This window comes from Columba livia, chromosome 1 (genome assembly GCF_036013475.1).
Source record: "Columba livia isolate bColLiv1 breed racing homer chromosome 1, bColLiv1.pat.W.v2, whole genome shotgun sequence".
Lineage (NCBI taxonomy): Eukaryota > Metazoa > Chordata > Aves > Columbiformes > Columbidae > Columba > Columba livia.
The window spans coordinates 141,444,471-141,471,308 of NC_088602.1; the positions used below are offsets into that span (position 1 = coordinate 141,444,471).

A 26,838-nucleotide genomic window follows, 5' to 3' on the forward strand; every position below is an offset into this window, starting at 1 on the left:
GCCAAATGATTCTCATCACTGTCAGTTAAGAGTCATGTCTTCATGTTACTTCATACTGAGCAAAATATTAGACCTTCACAGTGTATTTAAAAAACACAAAACCAAGATATATAATTTATCTAAGGCTACCATGTGTGATATTTCTTGGCTCATTCCAAAACCATATGTTAATCATAATGTCAGAGGACTGAAACACGGAAACTAGCCCAATTCATAACACTTGGACCTGGAATCAAACGCCTCTAAAGACTAAGGATGTCTGGTGACAGAAATATTATTGCTTAAGCAACTGGGAGGACAGATGCTTTGCATAAGTCTGATGACTGTTGCACGTAGATTTTGTTTGCACTTTTTTGTCTTTAATGTTACCCACTAAGTCAGAAAAAAAAATACGCAATTCAAGTAAATAAAAAAGTTCAGATAAAAAACCTGCCATCTGCCCAGCTTTATTCCCATTCTAATGAGAATCCAGATGCTTCCCAAGCTGTGATGTCTTGTTGTAGCTACCAAGGCAGAATTTTGGAACAAGTCTAGAGAATTTGCATAAAACTATGCAATTATACACAGCACAGCATTGTAAAATTTTATCAAGTAAAAGTAACTTGTGCATGTGGCAGAATAAGCATAAATGCTGTCCTTTCAAAAATACCAGCCTTTTCAGAGCCATACCAACCCCTATGGGAAATGTGGGGCAAGATGTCTACTTTTTGGCTCCAACTCAAGAAAAGAAGAAAAAAAGAAAGGTAAACTGCAAATCTAGTAATTGGAAATTACTGACAACAGCTCATTAGTCATCTTGTTGTCTGTTTCCACTGTCACAGCTTCAGCCAGAGCCATTAACATGCACCACTGCACACATGCATTGGACACCTACAGTATGTGCTGGAGTCATGCTTGGAAGGCAGCCACAGGATCCTAGAAATTTTAAATTAAAGCATGGAACTGGAATGGAAAAAAATCCTGTGAAATGAATGGAGAAGCAAAAGCTCTTTGTGATAAAATGTTTTCCTTGTGCTTGGCCGTCATCACTTACCTGCATTATTACTTTCAGAAGAGTGCATCATTTTGGTAGCGTGCATCAACTTTCATGTGCGTTAGTGAGAAGAAATACTTTGCGGGGGAGGGAGGTTTCAGCTTTCAGTTTATTGCCTTCTTTTTTTTTCCTTCCCCAGCTTCACTTTTTGCAGACGCTGACACATCACTATTTCTGGCCAGAAAAGCAGCCTATTGTCTTCACCCAGAGAAACAGTGCCAGTATCACTCTTTAGATCGACTAGTGGAGATGCTTTGAGAGCATTTTGGCTAGATCCTCTGTCCTTTTCTTTGGACGCTCTCTATTTAAACATGATGCATGGCACAGAGCCAAGATGTGCTGGCGATTTTTCCCACCTCCCTCCCCTCAATCCCATGGGCTACTATGTGCATAATTAATTCTACACATTCCAAATTAAATTTCCTTTCTTCCACAAAAGAAGTCCTCTATCTGTTATCCCTTTTAACAAATCATCAGCTTTGAATTCTATAGTTGCAAAGTACCGTACACTGCAGTCTGCCTGAGTCCTCTCTAAAGCATAATCAAAATATCCTTCCAACTTCCACCATTTTTCTCTCTTCTTTTCCCATAACGTTTTAGATCAGAGCATCTTATGTGTTGCCAAACTTTGGCACAATCTCTTGTCATGTTTTTATTAAGAAATGTTAGTACAATACAACTTAAGAAGGGAAGTAATGGGCTTCCAGGGAGGTTTAGTAAATGCAGAACTTGAAGAACTTCTTTAACTTTCATTCTGTTCATAATCCCAAATCCTGGCCATTAGGGCTCAGCAGTCTACATCCAGCAAGCTTAGAACTCCTAATGCAAAACTCTAAATAATATTACCCAGTTTCGAACTTCCAAAATCTAATTAGCACGGGGAGTCCTATAAGCTCTATTTCACAGCCTCAAGAAAGAAAAAAATGCAAGAAAATTCCTTCTTTTTCCCTGTCACTAACACAAACTCAGAGAGTCCTCTCCATAGACTGAACAAGTTCAGTTTTTAGGGTTTGGTATGGCTGCTGTTGGCTGACAGCTCCAGAACATCAGGTCTCTGGTGGTTTGAAATCTCCTAATTTAATCCTAACTCATTTATATACGATTTTATTTTCCAGGAATTATGTCTTTAATTTTTTTCCCCCATAGTATTTATCCCTCTGGTGTATTTACAATGCAATTCTGCTCTCCTCATGTGTGCCGAGTTAAACAAAATGACTTATCCTCGTTTTCATAAGGTAAGGCCAGCTGTAGATAAATTTCTGCCATGAGCTTTGAAAATGTATGTGCTATTCTGTCTCCCCTAATTCAGAGCCTTTGGACTGCTGTGAGCTTATCTCAGACTTCTAACCCTTGCAATTAAGTGCTCAGCTGTAATCAAACTTGCTTGAAATTTAGGTTCTTGTTTTACCTTTTTAAAACCTCTTCAAAAGAATTACGAATGTTGATTAACTTGCAGTGGACCACCTTGGACAAAACAGCATGAACTTTCAGATGGAAATGAAAGGAGCTTTGAAAATCAGTTCAGGAGTTAATTATTCATTTCCATCGCTTCACCAGCACATGAGTGATGAGAATGATGATATCAGAGTCACATTCCAAACAAATTTTATCATAATAGACCTTACTAAACTGGCAAAATAAGCACATCTACTTAGAGTACTTTGCAACCTGATGGAGAAATTTAACTTAAGACTTCATAAAGACAGCAAATTTATAGAGGGCAGATGCCTCATGATGTTGCAAAATAAACTCTCTCTATGATGTCCAATTCTGGGAAACAAATTTGGAAATGTGGGCTGTAAAGGTGAAAGCAGCTTTACACAGCATTGTGCTCATCATTAAGGTCTATTGATCTGTCAGCCATTTATAGCACACAATTAGTTGAACATTCTTGAACCAGTCATTAAATGGTCGGTATAGACAGCAACAGTATTTTAGTAGACACTTCAACAGAGTCTTTGCTTCGCTTCTTCTAGCAGGTGGGTAAGTAGATCATATATTAGTCAGTACAATAAAACAAACAGAACCCCAACAAAACAAATGCAGTGAAAAAATGAGAAGTGAAAAGTAACTATGCTGACTCCACAAATTCAGAAGTTTTTTCATATCATACAATACCCATAGATAGTTGATAGTTTTGCCCTTGCTATGAAAAAATCCACATAAGCTAAGTATGAGGCCGAGACCCTAAACACTACATTTGACTTATTACAATCTCATGCACAAAACCAAGTTGACTCTCAGAGCACTTTCAGTGTCATATACTTAAGCCTACAATTTGTACTTATGTATAATGGTGCTGCTTACCTGAAATTTTCTTCTGGCTACAAAATACTGCATCCTCCTGATGACTTTTACAGCTGTTCGATGCGCTTCAGTTAAACTGCCAAGAAACACAAATACAGACATGCACCAGAGGGGGAAAAAAAGGTAAGAAAAATAACTTAATGGAAGATGTTGACTCTAAGCACCAAAGCCTAAAAATATGTTATATGTCTGCGATGCAAAATTGTGCCATAACACACTGTGTGTACATGTGCATTTTATTCTGTTGCTGTACTGTCTTGTATATTGTGGTTCTAAGTATAAAAACTGGTAAGTGAGACAACGAAAGCAGGTGTACAAAGTTTACATGTGTGGAGGGGATTAGACAGGATTACTGTCAATGCACACAATTGGCATCAGTTTGAAGAATTTGAAATGTTTTTAGAACCATGACTGTATTCCTTATTTTGTTTTTATTGACTGTTTGCCCATAAGCTCTATTGCACAGAAACTAAGCCCTTTAAAAAATACTTTAAATTCTCTAGGAAGGAAAGGAACATTGAAGTATCCCATCTAAAGAAAAAATAAAGCCAGCAAAACACACCCTCTTGGCACACAAGACTTTGTGTACATGTGGCTGTATTGGTATTCAAACACAGAACTTGACATACTATAACTTTGCAATATCACTTTGCTCAGAGGACACTGTATTTGCGTAACATTAGTTATGCCATTCAGCTTGCAATTAGTTACCACACCCTCTTATTTACCGTGAATTTTGGATAGGGCAGAAAGGAAACAGGAATATGGTAATTATAAGAACAAGTATTTTATTTAAGGACTGACTCCTTCCCCATGGACTTCTTCATTTATTAAAAATGAGTGAGACAGAGAAAACAAAATTTTCCTTCTAAGGAAGCAGCATTGTTAGGAAGTCTATGTTCTATACAGACATCATCTTGAACATGGGATGATAACCCTAGGAAAGTTTGCCAGTAAGTTTCCCAAGTCCCCTGAAACACAATCTCTGCTTCTTCCCAGTGTATCTGACCAGGGAAAATGCCACCTACTTGGATGCCACATTTCAGAGATAAAGTCTTTAAAAAGTGGAAAGATTACAGTGCATTATTTCAAAGTGAAATAAATAAAAGCTAAACAAACAGGGACTGTATTTAAGAACTAGCATAATTTTTCATTTTTATAATTTCTCTTTGATGAAATTAGTGCTTCTGATTGGGTGAGATACTACAGGAAGAGGGCTTTTAAAATAAGCTTTAAGCACCTACTTCTTCCCAGTTTAATATTAAAAACATGCAAAATTATGCATGAAACTCAGGTTATACTGCATAAATCCTCACACTTCAAATATCTATGTATATTCATGCACATGTATACACACTCACACATGCAAACACACAGAAGACAAGACAGGGTGAGCAGATTCAAGAACTTCTATACCATCAGCACCATTGCTAAGTACGAATCTTTGCATTTGTGTAGCCCATCAAAGGGATTTCAGAAGTGTCACTGATGGCCTACTAGTAGTTTAGCCTACAGGATCTTTATTATAGTGAAAGAATAGCTCGCAGCTTGACAATCCGGGCCCCAGCTGAGCTCCTGTAGCCAGTGACTAGAATAGCAACAGCATTTTGCTTGCAAATGTCACATGTTTGATAGAGAAATCTTTGTCTGTCAGCTTGTACAAGTTATATATATATATATATACACATATATATTTGCATCCAGAAAATAAGTACAATTTAAAGTTTAGGGTTTATACTGTTTTCTTTGTGTACTAGTTAAGACAAAAGCTTGAAATTACCCTCTCACTCCAAATGATGTGAAACTCCATATACATATGCTTAAGATTTTTGGGTGTTTTTAGGGTAATCTATAAGAAATAGTTCATGTATCATCTAAACAGCCTCAAATAGACATGCTTGAAGAAGTCAGAGATGGAAATAAAACAAGGCAGTATTTTCCTCCTAATTGCCCTCCTTGAGAAGAAATCAGGGCTACAGAACTTTCTCTAATGTATTACCAAGTTTAAGTGTCTAAAACCATGAGGCTGACTCTTTGAACCTGATGCACAACTGAACAAGCATCATTTTTAGAGAGAAAAGCTATTTATTTGTGAAATAAAGCAAGGAAAATCACCTGACTGTGATTCAAAAGCACTTGATAGTGGCTTGCTCCAACCGTCAAAATTTACTCCAATCTCATTGGGAGCAAGTCTTGAAAAATAAGTTACTGTTCAGATTTGATGGTCACTAGTATTAAACTGAGAGACAGAGCTACATGAAATCTGGCTTTAATGAAAAAATACTGCGTGAAAAGGTACAAATCCATAGACTGAGTTATCTTAATTGCTTCTATAAATCCATAAGAAGCATAGCAGCTCTAGATGACAGAGAGCAGCTGCAGATGAGTTGAAGTTCCTGCTCTGTATCATAAGCAGAGCTGTCCTCCCAGCGGGAGGTTGTGGCAGTATGGCTGCCTGTGATCCTAATAATAGATTTTCATAGATTTTCATAGTTACCTAGCACTGATGTCCAGAATGGATAATTACACCTATTACTGGCCAGGTTACATTTATCCCTGTATTTAACCCAATGCATTTATTGTCCTAATTCTTATATTTTAGCCCCAAAATTCAGACTGGGCAAAACCATTTCAGCCTGGAGGGTGCCTATGTGTTACGTGCCAAGAGCATATGATTGGAGAGAACAAAAGGACAGAGGTACTTTAGGTCCTGCTTTAGTAATCCCCAGCAGAAACACAACACTGCTTGCAGTGAACTTCTGAGACATTTTGAGACATGCAGCTCATGAAACAACAACCTAGGGGGTTGTGGTGGACACCATACTTGCACAATCTTTCCATGTGGTATATTCTACTGACAGAAGACAGAAATGGACACATCTTCACAGGTATTATGGTGTCTAACTCCCATGGAGGTGAAGATTTAACTACTTTCATAGCTCTAGCCCCCAGATGAAGTCAGCAGGACCTGAGCACTTACTCTAAGGAGGAATATGGGTGAATCAGTGACTACACCTCCGCCCCTATGAAAGCAGGCAAGCTCTCCTGCCTCTGTGCAGCAGAGGGCAGTGGCACACACACACACACGGTAGGAGACGCTCTCCAGTATATTAAAAATTATTTAAATTGTTTCAAAGCTTTACCCATAAAACCAACCATATACTCTAGACCTGGTAAGGATGGGGTCCATGCTGAGGTGGCATATTACTATTGGATGTTTTTGTCTATGTTTTGCTCAAAAAAATATGATTAGAGGTTTATTGACAAACAATGGAGTACTTTCCCATCTTTTAACCTAAACAATACATAAGAAGGTTTTGTTAAAACCTTTCCTGGAAGGACTATAAAGGAGAATAAAATGACGAGAACAAGATTAAGTGATCATGGTTCTGGAAAGTTATGAGCACATTAAGAAATCAATAATGGAAGTTGGTAACATCTGTAACTACAATGGATACCATGAAATGTCTGCTGAAATAACATGTGCTTAGATCCATTAAATGATACTGACATCATCTATAACTATGTCCTCAAGTGGGACCCAAGCCTTGGACATGCAACAGAATGTGTTCCTTACCTCTCTGTTACCTGATTGCTCAGAAAGATGCTCAGTTTTAAAGGCAGTCAAACCTATCCTCAACTACAATGTGTTTGGCTGATGCACTCCTGGGCTGTCACATCCCTGTGGTAGGGCAGGGAAAAAGAAGGGTAGGTGGAGGGCCTGGAACATGTATGTTAACAAGCAGCCCCCAGCCTGATGTGATGCTGAGTAACTCCCCAGCAACTGTTTGAGTGGATGAGGAGGAAAGGGGCCCATTGTTGCTGGCTGACTTGACCTTCTCCTCTGCAGGTTTTGAGTCTATGTAGCTGCAGAGCCCAGTGGGACGATGGTGTGCTGAGGAGGTGTTGCAGCCCCAGGTTTGCTCCTGTGCTTGTGGCTCAGAGAGCACTGTGAAAAGCCACTACTTTTAGCTTAAAACACTTCGATGCATTAAAGACTTTATTTTATTTTATTTTCAACTGCACGAAGGCAGTAGCTTAAGCCAAAGAAGCCAGACATTTTCAGTTGAAAATAACTGAACCAGAGAAGGAAACAGTGATGATCAAATCGAAATCAACTCTGGAAACTATCCATAGGGATTTTTAAAAATTTTATTTTATATAGTACTCTGTTTGTTAAAAGCTTGTGTTGGCCAGTTTAGACATACTTCTTTTCTTCTTTTGTATGGAGTTCAACAACTTTTAGCTTAATGTGCTTTGGAACAGCCAGGGAATATTTTAAGTGAAAAACAGATATAGAAATGGACCTTAAACCCAGGCAAAGTTACAACAGTTCCAGAGCATGCTGAGACACAGCTCATGTCTCCACACAAGCCTGTTATCAGTGTGATGCACCTTTCAGTCCAGAAGCATTTTTTAATCATTAGAGTTGACTTCAGTGTAGAGATAAGGAGAAGGACTTTATTCAGGCTGCACTGCAAGATGGCAGCAGATAGGGGAACATGCATTCCAGGCTGCTTTTCCTACCATTTATTCAGGTGTCATGAATTAGAAGAGTTATTCAGTGTAATGTAACTACTTTGATCATGAACTGTGGAAAAAAATAAAGGCCACTTCAGCAAGGTCAATTATAGCTCTCTGTCCCAGTTTGCAAAACTGGTTTGGGGATACATGCTTACAATACTTGGATTACTGCTGAGCTTCATTTATTTGTTATCTTTTGATTCCTTAGCAGCAAAATGCATATAAAGTCACACTAACTATATTTTAATACTGGTAATTGGATAATGTAACTCCTGCCCAGAGTAAAATACATCATCATTTATTCCAGGGTTGTTAATCTTGTCAGCACAGTGACTAAGTCGGTGATGGCAACTGAAGTGTAAAGAAGTCATTTCAGAAGCTCAGCCCTCCATCTGCCTTCATGTTTTCCCGTCACATTTGATTAAGAGTATTCACTTTCTAGCTATGTTTCTTGGAAAGAACTTTGATTCTCAGTCATAACTTTAATTTTTCTCATGCACACATCTCAAATGGGCTGGTATTTTGTTAGGTAAAATATAAAGCAAGCCTTATTTGCACTGAAAGCATTACCAGAATCAGTGGTAAAACATAGATGTTGGTGTTACAGGGTACTTTTTGTCTCCAGACGTACGCAGTATAAGCCACTCATTTTCAGAAGTGAGATTTTTCATTAAACTGCAGAATCCCACTGTTAGTGAAGGGCAACATTTAGCACAGAAGAATATCACCTATATTCAAGTGTAGCTAAACTGTGTAATTATCTCATCATGTGGACAGCATGCAACAATAAATTGCTGGAGGACAAGAAGGGTGGGAAAACAGCAACAATAAAGGACACAAAACTAGAGAGTTTATTACAGAAAGGTGCAGCAGTTAGTCCATATATAGTCACACACAGTATGTAGACCTTCTATTGATGGAGACAAATGGTGGAGAGAGATGGTTCTCATCACAAGAACCATAAAGAAAAGAGACTTATATAATGTGTTTTAAATGGTGAGGGAATTTACAATGTCCAAATGAAAAATCTTCCTACCAATAAATGAAAAGAAAATCAGTGCCGCCTTCAGCTAAGTGAAGCCAGACAAAATGCCTTGAGCCTTTTAAACTGCTCAAGTTAAGAGAAGGTTTCAGCTTGAAATTGACATGCAAACACCTGGAAATGTCAGGCAATGGTTTTGAATCCAGAGCTCATCCCAAGCCAGGAGCAGCACAGAAGTACAACATAAATGTAACAGACGAGGTTTCCAGACTTGTAACATTTAATCACAGCCTTGTGAAGATCAGATACTTTTGGAGAATTTCCACCACTTACATGATGGAAACTTTATGATATGTCATTTGCACTGAAACATGAGAGAACATTTCCAAAAACGTTGGCACAACTTTATTTTTGCCATTATTCGTAATCAGAATCCCACCTTAAACCTACCACATCTCCATTCTAACCACATCCTTATCTGAACTTCTTTCAAGGTCACATTTGGCTCAAAACCATAGATAAATTAGGATTTTCTTCTCTCAAAGCAGAGCAGCCTGGAGGCCTATTTGGCTTCACCAAGCTCTACTGACAGCCTCAATTTATGAAGGAATGCTGCAGATTCTGCAAATTCCTCCTCAGCAGATAGAGTCCCAGGCAAAGTAGAAATGAGTACAGAATTGACATATTCACGAGGGGCTATAATTCTGGCACTTGGTTCTTTTGCTGAAGATTTTGTGACGTTGGTCACTCCCATCCATCCAACCATCCATCCACCCATCCATCCACACATCCATCCCCATATACACTGATGCCTCTCTGAATTAATTCCAGAATGCAATTAATTGTCTCTGCTTCTACGTACCCCTCTAAACTGGCCTTCCCTGAAGTGCATAAGAAAGCAAGCAGATTTCCTACAGCAGTGCTCCTAGGGATTATGGCAGGGAAGACAGTGCAGGGACAGAAGAACAGCTCTGAGGAGAAACACTGTTGGAAGAGGGAGAACTAAGACATCATTTATAGGGAGCAACTGGCCAGACAATATATTGACATAAACAGTGCTGGGAGAAGATGCAAGGCAGGGTGTTTTCTTTATGTTGTCTATGAACAAAATTTAAAAAAAAGTAGAAAGTTCCTGAAAATAATCAGAGTTATATGCAACCTGCTCACTGAATGTGAATTAATGAGGAAGAAAACACCTTGAACTTTGAGTTGTTTTCCTCATCTCTAGGCAGTTGGATTCTTCAGTTACAAGTTTGTTCTGTAATATTACAAAGTGGATTTATTGAGAAAGTGAGAGAAAAGCTCTGTGTTAGTCCCTTGCTAATTAAAATGCATAATTAAAATGAGTAATTAAGCTTACTACAGAACGCTCTTGTGTCTGGAAGCCCAACTGCCCTCGAACAACAATTTATCAGCTGAACTGTCTCTGGGAGTTAAGTAACCATTGGATATTTTGGTTACATCTTTCCTCTATGTTTTGTTGGCAGCAAAATAAAAGTTCTGGGGCTATTTTCTGCCATTTTATTTCTTCCATTCTTCCTGCAGTGTCAAAACAAACAAGATGATGTTATAGGGATGTCTTTTCAGTATGGAAATAAAAATACAGAAAGATTTCTTTTTAATTTATTTATTTATTTTTTTTCCCTCTGAGCAAACTGCTGCTAGAAATTGCCACAATAACTTCTTGCACTCACTGTACCATGACTACTTCTGGTCCCAGAATAGGTGAAATGCTCTCTTCTTTACACCAGTACTCATTTACTTAGAAAACAATATCTAGCCACAACTACCTTCTTGGGAGGTGAACAATTGCCATCAGACAATGACACGTTTTAATCCCACATATTACAGCAGCTGCTGATCCTGGCAGATAAAGGTATTTTTTCACTTCTCTCTCTTTAAGACTTGGTCTTCATCAATTCGCCTTTTAAAAAAGGCCAACAGAACTGAATGCTGAGCTAGTAAAAGGCACCGGACAATCAGCCATCACCAAGTTCAAACAACCTCCCAGCAGAGGAGATGCCTTTCTGGAACACGAATAGCATTCACATCCATGCAGGGGGAACTAGAACGCTACAGCCTTATTCTATGAGCTCTGGTTTGCTCTCTTTAAAAAATGCCACAGCTCAAATTAATTAACTTTAAGACTTCATTTTCCTCTTCACTGTATTCAGCATTTATGGGAACAACGTGGTGTTGTTAATATACACCAATGACTGAGCACTGTATTTATGCCTCAATGATTTTCTGTCATGAGAATATAATGCCTGGCAAAGACTGATTCTCTGAAATACCAGTTTGTTTGGGGTCATTAATCTTAATTTCTATCTTGCCTGAATAAGAACTGGGTAACAGTCAAGACAAGGGATAGTTCTGAGAACTAAAACTTCAATGGCTTTTGGGCTACCCAAGGCTTTACATTTATTTTAAATATAAGTCATTAATTAATCTGCACCAAGTACTAGGGAGAGACCCAGTGGAATAGAGTAAAATGCTTCTCATGGTTTTAAAAAGCAAAACCCAGTAGCTTTTGGCAGGATCTTTCCTTAGTAGCTCTTGTGATTTAGTAGTTACAGCAGGGGCTATGGAAACACAACTTCTGGGTTCTTGAATTGATTGATTTAGCTGTCCTTTGTCTCTCTGGGTGATCTTGTGCACGTCCTTTTACCTGGCTATGCTCTAGTTTATATGTTTATGAAGTAAGTGACCTAAGTCATGGAGGTGTCATGAGGCTTACTTCACTGAGGATTTTAAGGCAATTGGTTGTCCCAAATGAAGATTTATTTTATTTATAGAATGACTCAGCAGGAAAAAAAAAAAAAAAAAAAAAGTGACAATATCTATTTCCCTTAATGATGATAAGGAAAAAGGAGGACTGATCTGCAGGCTTGGGGTAACTGCCATGCCACTGCGTCCTAAGCAGAGACTGGTTTCCAAGGCATATTCCCTTCTCCACTTTCATAACCTCTACTCCTCCTCTCCCGAGCATCTGAGCAATCTATTTGGGAATTAGCTACTTGTTCACCAGATGCTCAGCAATGCAACACATGCGCAGCATCTGAAGCCAGACAGGACCATTACATCATGAAGGTGACCTGCTCAACAGTGCAGAGGGTTGCACTGCACACAGCTGCCCTTGTCCTGAGCCAAAAACCTTGTGTAGGACTAAAGTAACTTTTCAGAAAGGTATCTGGCCTTGATATAAAGACCTCTATGTACTATTTAAAAGTGCATTATTTTTTTATTTAGATTTGTCAGTATTCAGCTTCTAGGCTCCTCCCTCCAACTAGACTAGCAGCAATTTTAGCCTTTTCCAGCCCTGTCTTTGTACCAGGGACCTTCAGGGGTGTCAGATGCACTGCCTCTGGCCTGGCAGGGAGACCAGGCTCTGGTGTAGGCAAGAAAACACGCTGCTTTCTTTGAAATTTCAAGGAGAGACTGAAATCCCAAACCATTTTTATCATTATGTTGTTTTGTTTTGTTTTTTTTTTTCCTGTGATTTAAGCCATGCTGTCAAGTAACTACAGAGATGCACAATGGAAATGCTTAGACTGGCAGGAATGGAGAATGAATGGGAAGGTCTGCATGTGGAACTGTTGGAAAGGGTAAAACAAACAGCACAAAAAGCCCTATGAGGATGGCAGGTGCTTGTGGGAACACAAAGAACAGTGTACAATCAGGAACTGCCTACAATGAAAAAAGGACTCCAGCCACTAAGAGGTCATGGTGGGAAAACACAGAAAAGGGCTGGAGTCTTAAGACACCCTGAAAAGGACAGAGAGGACAGAGAATATATCCTAATGATGTATAGAGGTGGGAGAGCATGGAAAGGTAAAAGATCCTGATCACTGTCGGTTCCCAAAAGCAAGAAAGTTTCACTGGCACCTGGTCGCCATACTGAGGAGATCCCAACAGACATGATGAAGACTGAAGAGAGCATCACTTGACCCTCTGTGCTGTCACAAAAAAATCTTGAGCTCCCCACCTGGGTACGTGCAGCTGGGATGAAGGGATGGTGGGCAGACTGCTTGGATACACACATGTTACTGTGTACGTGATTACAACAGTGTGAAACACTGAAACCAGGCGTTTTAAAATAAAATCACCTTACCCTCCCCTACTGTCTGGTATTGAGCTTTGGTACACAATAACCACTTTATACCAGCAGAAAAGATCTGCAAAAGCTAGCTCTAAATGTGACTTACTATCTGATCAGCTTCAAATATTCCTTTCAAAGGTTTTGTCAAAAACACATAAATTCTCACAATGGCCTTGCAAACTCCCATCACAAAACCACAACCTGCTTTTGAGCTCCAGCACCAGTTCTTACAAGCCCGTGTACCAAGAGAGAATATCTCTTTACCATTAGAGGAACTGGCATTTCAAAACCAGACAAAAATAATGACCTTTTTTTTTTTTTTTTTTTTAAATTTTATTGTCCATAGACTATTTTGAAGACAACCGTGATAGTACTCACAGAACCTCACAGGAACTCCATGTGGCCTCAGAAGCCTACTATTTTTCTACCCTGTATTTAATGTAAGAACATACACAAAAATCTTACGTGCCTCGCTTGTCTAATACTGAAAAACATGCAGTGCTTATGAATGGTTTACTACAGAAACATCTTACTAAATGTTGCAAGCATCACTTTTGCAAAACTATCACTGAAAGCAGTTTTGCTGAGCTTCTTATTTCAAGATATTTCACTTGTTCATTGAGAACTTACTTTCTGTTCAAAGATTCTACATTTTTTCTTTACCTTTAGGAAAAGATGCTATCTCTTGGCATTTTTTTCTGGCAGACATTTAGCTAAGCCAGTAGATGAACAGAAGGAAGGTGTTTATATACTAAGTGGTCGTGACTCGCTATTAAAGAACAGGAAAAATACTTTTTGCAAAATAAGTGAGGAAATCTCTGTCTTCATCCTCTGGGGAATTCTGATTTTCCTGTCTTTGTTCCCATTCTAACTCACAGGAAAAATATTTTAAAAGTCATTATGTAACAAAAGATTCTAAAAGTATTTGAGCCTGAAATGATAATATGTTTCATTTTGTCCTGTTTTAATACACATTTGTTTCCAGAAAGGAAACATTTTATTCTCTTATGAAATGAATGCATTTTCTTTGGTTTGTGCCCTTTCTCATCCCAGTAACTGAGACTCTACCCTGAAGACATACACTCTACACTGCATCATCTGGTGCAGAATGAAGACCACGTGCCTTAGAGAAGACATAAGCTGGTTTACAGGATACTATTAAAGAATGACACATCCAAGGTGTGGATCCTATGAAACAGCAGACCATGCTGGGCAGATATTGTTTAAACATTGATACGGACTTCCACAATTTTCCACCAACCACAGTGTTTTGAACTGCGGCTGCATCAAACGATTTTTTTTTAAATCCTTCTGTTACAAAATCAAATTCACAAAACTCCTTCTCCTACTCAAAGTTCTCTCATGGAAAAACTCCATTTTAAATAATTCTTTTCCACTTCAAAGATCATCAGATCTATGTTCACTGGAGTTGCAAATGGAGGTCTAATAGAAGCAAATATATCTATTTAGTATTGAGAATATATAAGTGGATCTAATTAACAGGATAGTAACTATTAGTATCAGTGCTTCAAAGTCTCAACCTTTAGGCTTTGATTTTGTGTGTGTTTTGTTTGATGTGGGGTTTTTTTTGTTGCTTTTGTTGTTGTTGTTGTTTTCTGTTTGGTTTTGTTTTGTTTTCTTTAATTGGGCCTTGAGAATGCCAGTACAGCAATCAAATGTTTCTAAATAATTATGCACTCATTTAGGTGGCTAACCACCTGAATTCCAGTAATTAGAACACATAATACAAGCAATTAATTATGTCAGCAATGATGAGGGCTGTTTTTAAGATCTAGATACAGAAGTAAGTTCAAAGAAAGAAATAATAATCCAAAGGGATCTTTATTTCATTTGACACATTTCCACTGTTCTCTGACAATAATCTGACAAATCTTCTTGGAAGTTCTGTATAAGAATGAAACAAAAACTGGGAACCATGCTATCGAGACTCCCACTGAAGCAGAATTTATTTTTTTATCCCGGGAACGGACATATAGATGTTGCCTCGGATTAGCTTTATCTTGACCATTAGGAACTGGCTTTATTCTGGATCTGAAGGAACTTACTGTGAAGATGAGGCAGCAGCTCAAGTATTCATATACTCAAGACCTAAATTTCAGTGTTCAAAAACGTGAAATAGGTCACGACCATCTGTCCATTTGAAGCTGAAATAAGGACATGTTTCTTCTCTTACTTCTAAAACTTCATAAATATATAAACTTCAAACCCATTCCAAAGGAGCTCTGACTCAATTCATCTTTTTACTTGGAAATTATGCAAAAAGAAATTATGCAAAATCTGAGGTTTGGCATGGCTTTGAAGAAAAACCACTTAAAACACTGCAATTTAAAGTGAATTTACTTTTACAATTTCAGTATGCCTAAACCTGAAACTCAAAGCAAACCTCAGGGCAGAAGTATAAAACCAGAACAGATAGAAATCAACAAACATTTACACAGAACTCTATGAAACACAGACACTTGACTTCACATGACATGAAGCAGGGGCTGACAAACAAGGAATCAGACAGGAACATTTTAACACAGTGATAGTTCATCTCTGCTGTTATGAGCCTTCTCAACCATGAACCCTTAGTCTCAAATTCTAAGCCTTCCTCCCCATCTTAAAATTAATATTATCATCACTTCAATCTTTGTGTTTCTCATGCACACAGGATATAATACATTTTTTGAGCCTCATGCTGTGAGAACTATAGAGGAAATAAAACCATTTTATACTACTCAAAAATATCTTTAAATTTGTCCTCAGTAGAACACTGACATGTGGCTAACAACCTGGTGAACCAGTTGGATCTGAGTGATAGCTGATAATTTCCCTGAACTGTAGAGTGTTGCAAGAAATAATCAACATAACCTGATACTACCACTTATCTGAAGCAAAATACCTTTTTTTCCAAGGGAACAGGTCAGGGCAAATAGTTCGTAAATATGAGGTTGGGGTTTTTTTCTTATTTTTCTTATGTGGTGATTTTTGGTCAAAGAGATGGACTGTTTCCAGCAGAGAATCTTTAAAGCAGCTCTTTCTCTATCACAAACAGAGAGAATTTGTTTCCCCGGCACATTGAGGGCAATGTTCAGTTTGATCCACAGTACAACACAGTCCACTCCATTTGTGTCTGCCAAAACTGCCCATGTACACATCAACATAATACACTCCTCAGGCTTCTCAAGTTGTTCAGACCATGCAGAGAGCTAAGGACAAAAAAAAAGGACTAATTTTTAGTATTCTCCAAGATGGACGGAAAGTAAGAAAATAGTTCTTCAAAACATATTTGTACATTATGATATGCTTATGCTGCATCTCTTATTAGTTCCTATGCATTCTTACTCTAAAAACTGTTCATGACAGAACGAACAATATTCTGCTCATGACATTAAATTGCATATTTTCTATGCATCATTAATTTTATAGAGCACCTTGGGTGAGCACACAATTATTTGCAAATTCAGAATGTAAGGAACTGGGATATAGCAGGGAAAATATTCACAGAACTGTGAACATGATTTTTATCTGACAAACTAGCACATAAAAGAGCCATCTACCCAGGATTTTGTTTAACGCCATTTTTTTTAAGATCTCTTATTTTTCACACCTTCTTCTTTCTACTACTCTTTCCTCACTTATGGGGAAGAGAGCCTTGGCACCTGAGGCTCTGCCGTTCTCCTCTCAGCTGGGCTTGCGCCACTGTGCATTGAATAACTAAATGTTCACTGAGCCAAAGAACTGTAAGAGACTCTCCAGCCTTGTGGCTAAAGCACTCACTGGCTGATGCAAGAAGAGGTTAAGTCCCTGTCCCTGTGGGTGTTTCCTTTCACAGTGGAAGAGTGTAAATGTGACACCTAGTCTTGGCCTTCAAACCCAGCATATTCTGTGATCTGGTGGTGCGGCATGCTTCTGGGGAAAAAGAGGCTCAGATCCCTTAAAACTGAGGAAATAATTGAACCTAAGCATCTCACAATGTGGATCCATTGTGATATTAAATGACAGAAGGACCTGTTCTAGGAGCTTCATAACCCTAGTCCTCTGCTAATTTTGCATGTCTGCAAGAGAAAAAGGTTTCTTTTTGAGTTAAATACAGAATTTAATCCAACAGGAAACACAGTTTTAATTTTGGGAAAAAATGTTCATTTTCCTTCAAACAGAAGAGATTTTTTTTTCCCAAATATTTGGATCAGAAGCTGCAATGGAAAAAAAAAATAAATCAATTTTCAGCTGAGCTCTGGTGGGCATAAGAAGTCAACAAGTATCACAAAAACCAGTTCCTACTAAGTAAATGCAAATTAACCATTAGAGTAATCTAAACTACATGATAAATTATATGTGACAGTCTTTACATTAGGGCTGCAGCATCCTGTTGAAGACTGGCTGACCAGAGTGCAACTCCAGTCTATGTTATGTCCAGACCTAAAATGGTCTAAAAGAAATTAAAATACATTCAAACACTGAGCTTATGAACAAAGTGTGGAGATGCTTCCTTCTGGATTAGAGACTCTGTAGGAATTATTTTCTGCCTGACATGAAGGAAGTTTTCAGTGATGGAAGTTTTTAGAAAGCTGTATTGAAGATATTGTTTCTGTCCAAAGCAACTCACATTAACTTGTGTTTCTATGTGAGGCATCCTGAAGACACAGCTATTGCAGACCACAGAGACTGTTGAAAACTCTTTTTGCCCAACTGAGCTACTGAAAATGCACAGGAATTTTTAAAAATGCTACGCATATTGTTTTTCAAAGATCTCAGGTCATATTGTGGAACTGTAGTTTTCCATACAACTAAACCCTGAAAATCTTTACACACCTACACACCTCTCCTTTACTTTCAGAAATAGCTTTTTAATGGAAGTGCCTAGAGAAAAAGGAACTAGCTAACTTTCCAAATGTCTGATGAGAAATACTTGCATAGGCAAAGATCTGATCAGAATTAATGAAGGGTTTGATTCTGCAAACCCACATCTAAGTAATTCTCTACGTGGGTTGCAGACAGGTATGAAGCTATGTTTCAAATTAAAGTTTGCAAAATGATACCCTAATTATGCAATTAAAAGCAGTGTTGAGGGAATGTTATTCAGTTATTTATTCTCACTATTTTTGTACATGTGCAAAATGGGACTAATATTGTCAACAATGTATGTTGTCAGCAACACATAGTGCTCTGTCATGCCTCAGCTGCTGAACACAGATGGAGCTGATCCTGTACCTGAGTAAGGACTACAGAATCTCTCAGGCAGTAAGAGACAGCTGACACCATCCTACAGGATTCTTACTGCTGCACCTTATCAGCTATAACTTGCTGATCTATGTTGCATATATTCATTTTATTCACAAGAAAAACAGACATCTTGGAGACACACACGTGTATAAATAAACACAGTTAATACACTTCCATTAATTAAGCTGAACTGTTTGGTAAATTTCAGAAAATAGTTAAATACGCATTAAAGTGCGTGTATAGCTCTAGGTTGTGAGCATATTTATTTCCATATTTAAATGGAAAAATACAAACCTGATTTATAAGCTCAAAAAAATCTCCACAGTGATTTAGCTATAGTTTTAACAGCATGAAAATGACTAATTTAAGGTCAAGAGTAATTTAGTTTTGACTGACTTGGCAATCCTTTGTTCTCTGGGTCATGTAAGTGTTGAGTAAATTATAAACCTGTAATTCTATCTTGAGGTCAAGGGAACTTAAGAATTTATTTGATATATTGGTCTCCTAGAAAGTTCTTCCAAGGCCAGTACCCCCTAAACTGTGTTTATGAGTTGACTGCATTAATAACTAATAGAGTCATAAAATATTAGCAGAGGTGAAATTAACCCTTTCGAAGAAGAGTATGCTCAAATGTAGGATTTTTAAATGAGGGACAGAAAAATCAAATATATCTGCAAGAATCCAAGTTTCTACAGAGTGTTGAAAAACTAACATGAATGTAAAAAGGTGTAGATATCTGACTTCAGGAACAGAAGTCAGACTGATTCATGAACATTATTTGGAATAATCATAGGTTTGCAAAACAAAACCTATGACCTTGATATCTTATATGGGGAGAAAATAAAAAGAAAAAAAAAAAAGAAAGAAAGAAAGTAGAAGTTACTCTGACACACTATGTAAGAAGCATAAATACATTTTAAAAAATCAGCAGCTGCTTATTTAATGTAGGCTTTGCTTTGTTCCCTAACATTTACCATTGAAAAACTGAGATGGTAAGTAAACTGAGATTTAAGTGTGCATTACATCAGCACTTACTAATTTTGAACCTTTTAATGTTTCCAAATGGAAGTCACCACACTACCAAAAAAATACAGTGCAAAGCCCAGACATACTGCCTGGGCTATTCTTTCGTCACCAGGCAAGCATTAAAGTTAATGGTCCTCAAAGTGTTTAGGGTTATTTCTGTTGCCCAATGTCCCAGTCTTTAACTCATTAGTAAAAGGTATATTCAGATTAGCCTGTTCAGTTCTGATTTAAAAGAAACTCAACAGTAATCTCAATCTGAAATCTTTAAATCATTAGGAATAACCTAGTGTTCCCCTTGAGTGACCCTGTGAAAAATTAGAAGTAGTTCCCCCCCAGCCTTCCAGGCTGTAGGTTTCATGTGAATATGAATATCTCCTGGTAACAATGGAGTACTGGAAGATGTTTGTTCTGGACACTCCTTGGCTATCTCCTTTCACTGCTTTCAAATTCCTAGCAAGAGCACTAACTTTGCTGTATGCTTTTACATTTACAGTAATCCCTGTATAAAAATCCAGCTGTTGGTTAGATTAATGATCAATAAACACACACCAAGGTTAAAGAAATATCAGCATCAGAATTAAAACTGCAACAGCTCTTACCACAATGGATGACAGCATATGACCTGGTCACACAGTAGGAACCAATTTGCAAGAAAAGAATCACAGCTGCTTGGTAAATAATGCAACACAGGACCATACCCAAAGACCATTGAATGTCACAGCATACATTAAAATAGCCTTTCTTTTGCAACTTCAAGAGACCTTAAAACAGATTTTTAATGGATATTAAAAATACAAGCCAAAATTCAGAAGGGTGTTTTGCAATCAGCTTAGGTCAAGCTTTGACCATGCCTCCTGAGAGGAGGCAGTCTTACTCCCTGTGAGGTCAGCAGATCACACCACCTGCTTGCATCCGGGACCTCACAGATGCACACTGAGTCAGATCAGGACATCAGCTTGTCAGAAAACTAACCCTGAAGAGGAAGAAAGAAAGCATTTTCTGAGCAAAACCACCTTTGCAGGGCAGGTGACAGTAGCAGTTGGTGGGGGGCAGAGAGGGGAAGCAGGAAGATGTGTTTTGCAGTAGCTCAGATGTCAACTGGTTCAAGTTGTCAAGACATTTAGCCACTGTCCTAGCACTCAAGGTCCACCTGCCAAGTCTGGTGACAAGATTTTGTGTCCAAATGCGCATTTCCAGACTGGGTAATTAAATAAGAAGAATGCTAGCACATAGCAAAACCCTCCTAACTGAATTAATAGCACTAATTAGAATCACTTTATGAAAGCCATTCACCATCTCAGGGCCTTGAGGATACAAAGAGGTCTTAGTGGTCCTGATTGGCCTCATTTGGAACTTCCCTCAGCTCTGTGTGTAGACTCAGGAGACCCGTTTCAGCCCAGACCCTGCCAGAGCTGTGCTGTAGGTGCACTTGTCTCTGGTTCTGTCTCTTGGATGGACCTCGGATCCACATTGTAGCCTCATCCCTGATCTATCTCTGACTCCGTTTCCTTTGGGTTCTGGACCTGGCTCTTTCCTTGCCTATGGCTGTCAATGGACTCATCGTTAGCCCTCGGTTCTGCCCACTGTTTGGACCCTGAGGGTCTACAACCTGTTGGTGAGGGCACTGATCATGTCGGAGTCACCCATGGATCCCAGCTCACCCTCCCAGCCAGATCTTGCTTTTCTGTGACACACCATGCTGGTACAACCTAACTGGGTAGTAAGACAGAAAGAGGGCAATTTTTTATGCTTGTCTTTCTCAACACATTGTTCTTATTCTTTTTGCTTATAGTCATGGTTCTGCTCATTCTCAGTGATCTACTAGTTATGCACTAGAGTTATGCTAATAATGTCTACCATAACTTCTTTATTTCCTGTAAGAATGGCAATTGCCTCTCCCCTCCTCAGGCTCATTAAGCCAATTCACTGCACTGAGCTGGCAGAAACAGTCCATAAGATTTGTCAGACTGTTCTTGGGCTGATGTGGCTCTCTGAACAACATCACACCATGATGGGTAGAGGAGCGGGGAAAGGGATGTGCTGGAGCATGACCTGCCCCCATCGGTAGCGGTGAGCTGTTCTGTTGGCTCAGCCTCAGACTGACTTATTACTTCTACTCAGTGGCTCTGCATGCTACATCAAGCATTTGACAGCTTGTGAAAAAACAGGTGAACCTTGGCAGATTTGAGAATCAAGTGTTGTCTTGTAACTGCATCTGGCAGGGAAGGAGGGCAAATTAGCAGGGAAAACAGCCTGCACTGATTTGAGAATGAGAGCAAATGAACTGGCTGCATGTAAGCTCACTTATTTAAGCACTCTTTATGTTATACATAAATGCAAGGCAGGCTTCATCTCCTTGTGCTGAACTCTGGGCAGCTGGAAAGTTTCTAGCTGAGGATCAGAGAGACTTAAACTCAGGTTTAGGTTTTAACAACATCATCAGGAGATGGGCTAAGCCTTGAATCAGGGACTCAGAGCTGGGTTTAACTTGCATTGCAAACTTCCCCTTAAATACCCAATGAGCAGGAGCCTATGACTGTTCACTATGAAAAGCAATAGGTTTGAATGGATTACATGTGGGGCAGAGTGTGGTTTTCTTGGTTTATCACTACTCCAAAATAAAATTTCTGTTTGCTACCAATTCTTAGCTGCATTTTAAATCAAAGCTGTTTTCTTGGAGCTCCTGAAAGAAACTTCTCTCTTCTCCCATTTTAGATACCATGTACTCTATGGAAAGTATATGCTGTATTGTATATTTTCTATAAAAACATCACATTTTTAACTTCCCTAGGACCATGTATATAAATATTTGTAAATGAAATTATATGATAGGCTTTGAAATTTATGCCATACATTTCTGCTCGTGTTCTAAAAATATTTGTTCAGGCAAATGAAATTTCAGTAAAATATTTTACTACAGATCAGTCAAAGGTTCTTACAAGTTTATCTTCCTAAAAAACAATATTTCAAGCTATAAAAAAAAGTTCCATATCAGATATCTAAAAGGCAAATTTAACCAGCTTGATTTGTTTAATACTGAGTAGTTTAACACCTTTTTAAACACCATGGTTTAAAAGCGAAATAAAGTCGAGAGGTAAGCATTTTCTTTTCTTACCTACATGATTTAATTTTGTTTTCCAGAAACTTACATTGTTGGAGCTAAATTGCCTAGGTAGTATATAGGGAGTTATGTGCATATTTCCTATTGCCATTAACAATAATGAGAGCAAGGTGTGTTGCCCAGCACACAAAGCTTCAAGTATACAAATTGTCAATAAATCTGACTCTTTACAAAACAGAAAATTAATAGCATATTCAGGGTGATGTGTGGTCCAAGATATATTTTCAGACATACTGCTTCAAGTGTCCCAAAACCTTAATCACAAGCTCGGCAGCCATCTGGTGACTCCCAATCACTTACCACCCACTGTGGAAGCCTCCTGGGTAGCTGAGTAAGAGCTTTGTTCTGCACCAGCTTTTCTGCTCACACAGAAGTCCCTTTAATGGCAGTAATTTTTGCCTCAGGAAGGTCCTAAACAGCCTCCAAATCACATGCACAATTTCAGCAGTTTTTCTAGGCTGAGAATGTGTGCGTCTTCATGAAAAGCTGTTTTTCCCCTTCATCCTTCCCTAGATCCCCACCAAAAGACCTATGGTCAGGTGACCTTAAATCTCTACCAGCTCACAGTTTCACCACGTGCTCCGCCTACCTGCAGATACCTCTTTAGCAAACCTCACACCTAACTCATAACATTTTGTTCCTCTTGGCTGGATCCCAGCTCCTTGAGAGCAGGTTCCTCACCATATACCTGCACCTCCTGCTGTCTGGCCTTGGCCACCTCCAAATGCCAGTTGCTACAGCTGGTTCCGCAGTCTTCTCTGAAGGTCTGCTCTGCAGAGGTCCCTCACACCTGGTTGCTAATCTCTCTTCGAAGGTGTCAATAGTGCAAACGCTAAATAGCCACCCAGCAACGAGTGGATCTTTAACATAACGAGTGTCAGGAGAACAGCTCAGAGAAATTCATGGAAAGAAAGGGATAGAGCCATCCGACAAAAGTAAACTAGACCAGATCTGAAGTAGAGAGGATAGACTGTGATGAGGAACCTGCAATGGGAAAGATGCAGAAAATATTTGGAGAAAATCCAGTGACAGAAGCTGGGGAAGGGGAGTGAAAACAGCTGGTAGAAACATTTGTTATATGCGTCTGAACATCTTCTGGTGTTGTTTGAGGTAGCAGTTTTACAACTGAAGTCTGAAACCAGGGATAATAAGCCACTGTGTCATTACTGTTAGGGTTTTGTTGTTTGCTTGTTTGTTTTTTGAACAACAGCAAACACATTCTAGAAATTAAAAAAAAAATGAAAGTTGTAAAAAATTGTATTAGTGTGGTAACATCAGACAAAAATGATTAGGAAATGCTGTATGTTAGGTACCTTTTCAAGCTTAATTTAGGTCTCTGTGCATGTGCATTGTAGTAGGATTACTTGAGTTTTCAGAATGAGTGAAAATACTTTCAGATATTGCCTACCTCTCTATATTCAGCAAAGAATGAAGAAAGTTCACACATTACAGTGTATTTATCAATACAGTATTCTTTACATGATTTAGCTTGCCTTCTGCAATAAATTTCAGGTGACTGCAATTTTTGTGGGTTTTTTTATGTAAAGCAAATACAGTGCAGTAAAATAGCATCACATAGGGAAGCTTTAGTTATTTTATTTATTTAAAATCTGGTGCGCTGTACAGTCATTAAAATAATCCTAAACCAAATAGACTGCCCATTCTTACAGCTGAAGAAAGGTGGTAGGAAATTAGTTGTCTAGGCTGAACTAAAAAAGATGTGATACTGAAACACTTAAAGATGGACTAGCCACACAGTTCAACTATTGAGCAGCCACAACTCTGAGGAAAATATGAAGCAATCACTGGTGTGCCTTTCTTCACACATGGTAGTACATTGTAGAGTCAGCTCCAAGAAAACTGAAAACTTTGCTTTTTAAAAGTCTGAAGTAATGTGCACATGGGAAATTCAATGTAAGAGTAAACTTTGTACAAATCTGACAGGCTAGTGATTTAGATAAATATCTGTGCAACTTTCCCAGTGACCTTGGCTACTTTGGGTTTCCTCTGTCCTCAAAGGCCTTACTTTTCTCCAAGAAGCTGAATGTAAACTAAATGAACAACAAAAGAAGTTGCATGGAACTAGAGACGATATACTTTCTCACTATATAAAAAGCCAAAAGCATCGAAGAAGAAACTTAGTACAAAAGCTTTCTATTCATGCAACATCACTGTAGATGTTTTTTAGACCTGCAGAATTCAGATGGCTCAACTCAGAGTTCCCAGAGAAACTAAATTTCAGTGGGTTTGTTTGTTTGTTTGTTTTTCCTTGTACATGTGCTCATAGTTTGCCAAGTTAAGCCATGGTGCTACAATGAGATGAATTTGTATCAGAACTTTAGAATCTAAAGTTCCAACTTTCTCAGACATTAAGGGTCAGATTGTCAGTAGCAAATCAGGACAGGAGACGGACACAAAAGCTGAAAATGTCATGAAAAATGCAACAAAACAGCCAAGTTTAGAGTTGCTGTGGAAACCCTACTGCTGAAACTTCTGACTTTTGTGCATTTGACTTCTTGATCATAAGGTTTCACTAACGGAGTGTTTGCGTTGAATATATATTCTTTTACTTCTTTTTGGAGATGGATTTGCATGAAAATTATATCTTTGTTTCCTGGGATTCCATCTGCTCCTGCTGCTTGTTGCTCACCTGAAGCCATAATCCTCTGTGTGAGGCTGCACAAATGGCTATTGTGGATACGATTAAGGGCTTCAGGGGGGAACGGTTACCAGAGTAAGATGAACTCTTCAGATAAAAAAGGTTTCCTTTTCATGCAAACTTTCTTGATAACAAAGAATGAGAGAGGGAAAAAAAAAGATAACAGAATACATGGCAGTGATGGAAGTGTCTCTAAAGAAAATGTTCTTCAGAAGTTTTTCATCAGAAAAGTTCTTGCTTACATGAGCAGCTACCACACCAGCAACATTTCATATATAAGCGAATGGGGAAGACTGTGACTGATAGCACTCCCTTCTCCCTCTGTGTCAGGTTTACATATCTGCTGCATAGGTATGGCATCTCTTATGCAACATATTTTCAAGTCCCTAAAGACAAGGTGAGGAACATTGGTAAGGTTACCAGAACACAGAAATATGAGCAGTGTCAGTGCTTTCTCTAAATGACTAGAGAAAATAAGTTGTGGATCTGCCCAGGAAGTTAAGCTGAAGGACTTCACTTGAATTTGCAGCCCTCCCTCAGGCCATCTTTATAGACAATAAAGTCAAAGTGAAAACATGGATTAAGCTGCTTGAAGATGCTGTGTTGAAAGAACAGGTAACATAAAACTCCCTCAGAATAAGATGTTGTTCTGCCAAAGCTGTAAAATAGTCTGAGAATGAAGTGGCTTAGTCACCACTAAAACCAGAATCGTACACTCATCCAGGTTGGAAGTACACTTCAATCCCTTTTTAGTACAGGGCTAATGTCAAAGTTAGGTCAAGTTGCTTGAGTTTTGAAAATCTTTGGTAAAGAATATCCTGTTACCAGATAATAATAATAATACCAGAGGCCCAGCAGGCAGGCAAGCTGTATTCCAACATCATATAAACAAGATGAAAATCATGACAATGACATGCAAAATTATCTACAGTCTCTGCAATGTCAGAGCAACGCACTACGTGATCCCAGTAAAAACAAACAAACAAACAACAAACAAACAAAATTCCCCTTAATTCCTGACTAGAATTCTTCTAGAAAACCAACAAAACAGTGAATTAAATTGTACTTGTGATCAACATAATCTTACTGGAGATGCTAAGGAATACTGAAGATGGCTCAAAATCAGGTAAGTGACTTCCATTAGTACTGCAAGTGAGGTACCTTCAGGTTGATCACAGTTCAGGACATCCTAAAATAAATAGATCTTCTACCTGACCAAAACAGTGCTTCTGTCCACATCTGTATGCAGCGAGTTTACAGCAAGGACAGAGGCAGGAAGAGCTCAGTCAGCAGCACTATCTGGAAATTGTGCAACAGGCATCAGCAGTGGCAAAACATTATTATCTATAAGAAACAGTAATTTACAAAAGAAAGGCTTTGCTTTTGATGAAGCTGGATTTTTGTGACAAAAGGAATGTCACTTTTACAGTTTGTTAACATGAATATATAATAGCAGGGATCAGCTTTGTGGCAAGCGAATCACCATCACACTACACACAAATCCAAGTAAGGGTAACATTACAACTGTAAATGTTTAAGAAGATTTCTATCACCATATGAGAGGCGTAGGTAAGAGACTCTGGAAGGGCAGCAGAAAGACCAGCTTCTTTCCCAAAAACTACTAATGAACCGCTGTGTGACCTCAGGCAAAATCACTTCAGTGCTCCATGCTTGTGCTTCCTTTCCTACTGGGTGTATTTAGACTAGAAGTGCTTTAGGGGATACAGACTGTCTCTCCCTTTCTATTTGTACATTGTCTAGCACAGCGAGCCCCTGATCTTGCCTGAGATCTATAGATGCTATTGCATTACAAAAAAATAACAATAGTAACAATGAAGATGTAACCAAATTAGACAAA

The 26,838-nt window shown here is 38.6% G+C and overlaps 1 protein-coding gene across 2 annotated transcripts in view; it reads right to left on the reverse strand.

Moving 5' to 3' along the window:
• LOC102092424 (potassium voltage-gated channel subfamily KQT member 1) overlaps positions 1 to 26,838 on the reverse strand; it is a 492,070-nt gene that overhangs the window by 212,537 nt on the left and 252,695 nt on the right. For both annotated transcript variants that reach the window (XM_021298409.2, XM_065033942.1), the window contains exon 13: positions 3,341 to 3,416. In XM_021298409.2, coding sequence (XP_021154084.1) covers positions 3,341 to 3,416 — 76 coding nt within the window. The remainder of the gene's footprint in view (positions 1 to 3,340; positions 3,417 to 26,838) is intronic.